The sequence below is a fragment of the Phaethon lepturus genome, unplaced genomic scaffold (assembly GCF_000687285.1).
Source record: "Phaethon lepturus isolate BGI_N335 unplaced genomic scaffold, ASM68728v1 scaffold25287, whole genome shotgun sequence".
Lineage (NCBI taxonomy): Eukaryota > Metazoa > Chordata > Aves > Phaethontiformes > Phaethontidae > Phaethon > Phaethon lepturus.
In genome coordinates, this window is record NW_010554386.1 from 41,055 (window position 1) to 43,073 (window position 2,019).

At 42.3% G+C, this 2,019-nt stretch overlaps 1 protein-coding gene across 1 annotated transcript in view; it reads left to right on the top strand.

Moving 5' to 3' along the window:
* The window catches only part of NDUFA10 (NADH dehydrogenase (ubiquinone) 1 alpha subcomplex, 10, 42kDa), a 40,991-nt gene extending 40,267 nt beyond the window's left edge, over positions 1–724 (top strand). Inside the window, exon 9 of the mRNA XM_010291855.1 lies at positions 281–724. Within this exon, the coding sequence (XP_010290157.1) occupies positions 281–349 (69 nt within the window). The 3' untranslated portion in view covers positions 350–724. The remainder of the gene's footprint in view (positions 1–280) is intronic.
* The last annotated feature ends 1,295 nt before the right edge of the window (positions 725–2,019 follow it).

The window sequence follows — 2,019 nt, forward strand, 5'->3', positions numbered from 1 at the left end:
ATGAATCCAGGTGGAATATGCTGTTGTGCTATTGACATATTGGCCTAGTTTTCATATGTGCCATAGTGGTTTTTGTGGGCACTCCTTCCAGCAGCACAGCTCAAATTTTTCAGAGGGACTGATTTTTCTACAAGTGCTAATAATTACATTGTAAAAAAAAAAAAAATTAAAAATTGAGTTGTACTTCTGCAGATACCATGAGGCACTTCATGAAGAATTTAAAATTTCCATAGAGAGTAAAAAGAGAAATGTTTCTGACTAAATTTTCTGCTTTCTCTAGCTGCCTGGTCGTAATTTTAGGCAAGGCTACAATGCTGATGTTGGTGACAAGTGGATCTGGCTGAAATGAAATCTGCCTCCCCTTGGAGCCCTAACTGCGATGGACCACAGAACTTGAGTGAAGAAGCTGAGTTCAGTGTGCCTGCTCTGCATCAATTGTGTAGCACAAAGAAAATGCTGGTTAAATCATCTTCCAGCTACAGCATGAGAGAACAGACTTCTAAAAAGGAAATCACTTTATTCTGGTTTGTTCTTCCCTGGAGAGTTCAGGGTGCTTTGTCTTTGGATGTTGGATGGTCAGTGTGTGATAGCAGAGTGATCTGATATTACAGGGGCAGACTTAAGATCAATGCTGAACTTTCTCTTCATCAAGACTGTGGCATGTTATTATACAGGACTATTGTTGTTTTGCTGAATCAAGAGAAATTAAACCTGTATCCTCCTGCTCTCACAAAGTTCATTTCTTGCTCTGTCATGCATTGGGTTTTATTTGTTTCATTAGAAGAGTGCACATGCTAAAAAAACTCACACTTGCCTCATGTTCTGAAAGCCTATTACTGGACATCAGCATCAAAGCGGGCAAGCATAAAAAAGTTCATTGAGAGAAGGAAATAAGTGTTAATCTAAATTTAAACAGCAAAATGTCTGTGCTTAAAAGTATATAAAAAAAAAACCCTAATTGCCAGCAGTTGTACTCATAGCTTCTTCCTTTGAATGGGTGCTATAGATCACAATGTTTGGGTATAAAAGACAAACGTAATTATTATTTTTGCAAGTCCCTGAAAGTCCAAGTTGGAGTTCTTTTTAAAGAAATGATTCATTTGGTATTAGTTAGTCACACAAATGAGGCACTTTGGCATTGGTTCAAGCCATGCTGCCTAGACTTAGTCTGCAGTAATTCTGCATTTCCAGCAAGGGGCTAACTACTTCAGTCGCTGAGCAAAAAGCTGCCAGGCATCCCAGTATTCAGGGCAGTGCCTTTGAATTCAGCAACCAAGTCTTGCCTGTGCCCCTTCCCATATCAAAACTAGTATGAAAAGACTCTTTTAAGAGCTGTGGGGGCCTGCTTAGATACTGAAATAAATGAGCAGTGGGATAGAAATGTGGCTCTTCTCTCTGATCTCTTAGCTCTTTGTTTCCATGTTTTATGGCTTTATAGGTTTTTTTTCACCTGTGGTTCCAAAAGAACTGTCTCTGTGTCGATGCCACTGTGCCTCCTTGCGCTAATGCAGCTGGTGGCTTCATGGTGACGAGCAAGTGCAGGATGCGGGGCTGGCACTGTGCCTTGGGCTTGTGTGAAAATGCAGCAGAACTGGCGTAGTCAGTCCTGCGAGGCTGTGCACTTTTTGAACTGTTGTAAGACCTTTGGGTGTTTTCACCTTCCAGAGGCTGGTGGTGAGATGCTGGAGCTATATGTGTTGCAGCTCAGCTGTGTGCTTCCTTACCTCATGACTCCCCCAGGGAGGTGTATCTTAGTGCTCTGATGCCTGAGGACCTGCCAGCCCCAGCCGCTGTTGCCTTCTCATGTGCAATGAGATCCTGACCAATTCATGTTAGCTTTTCTTTACCTGTCCAAAGTACCATCTTGCAACAGTGAGTAATGAGTGCAGAGATGAAAAGAACATCTGCTGTGGCTTTAGGTTCCCTTTGGAGTAGTCCAGATCTGTTTTTACAGGTGTCCCATCTCCCAGTGTTGCTGTGTTCTCCAGGTGTTGTAATTCACTTGGCAATGTGCAATGC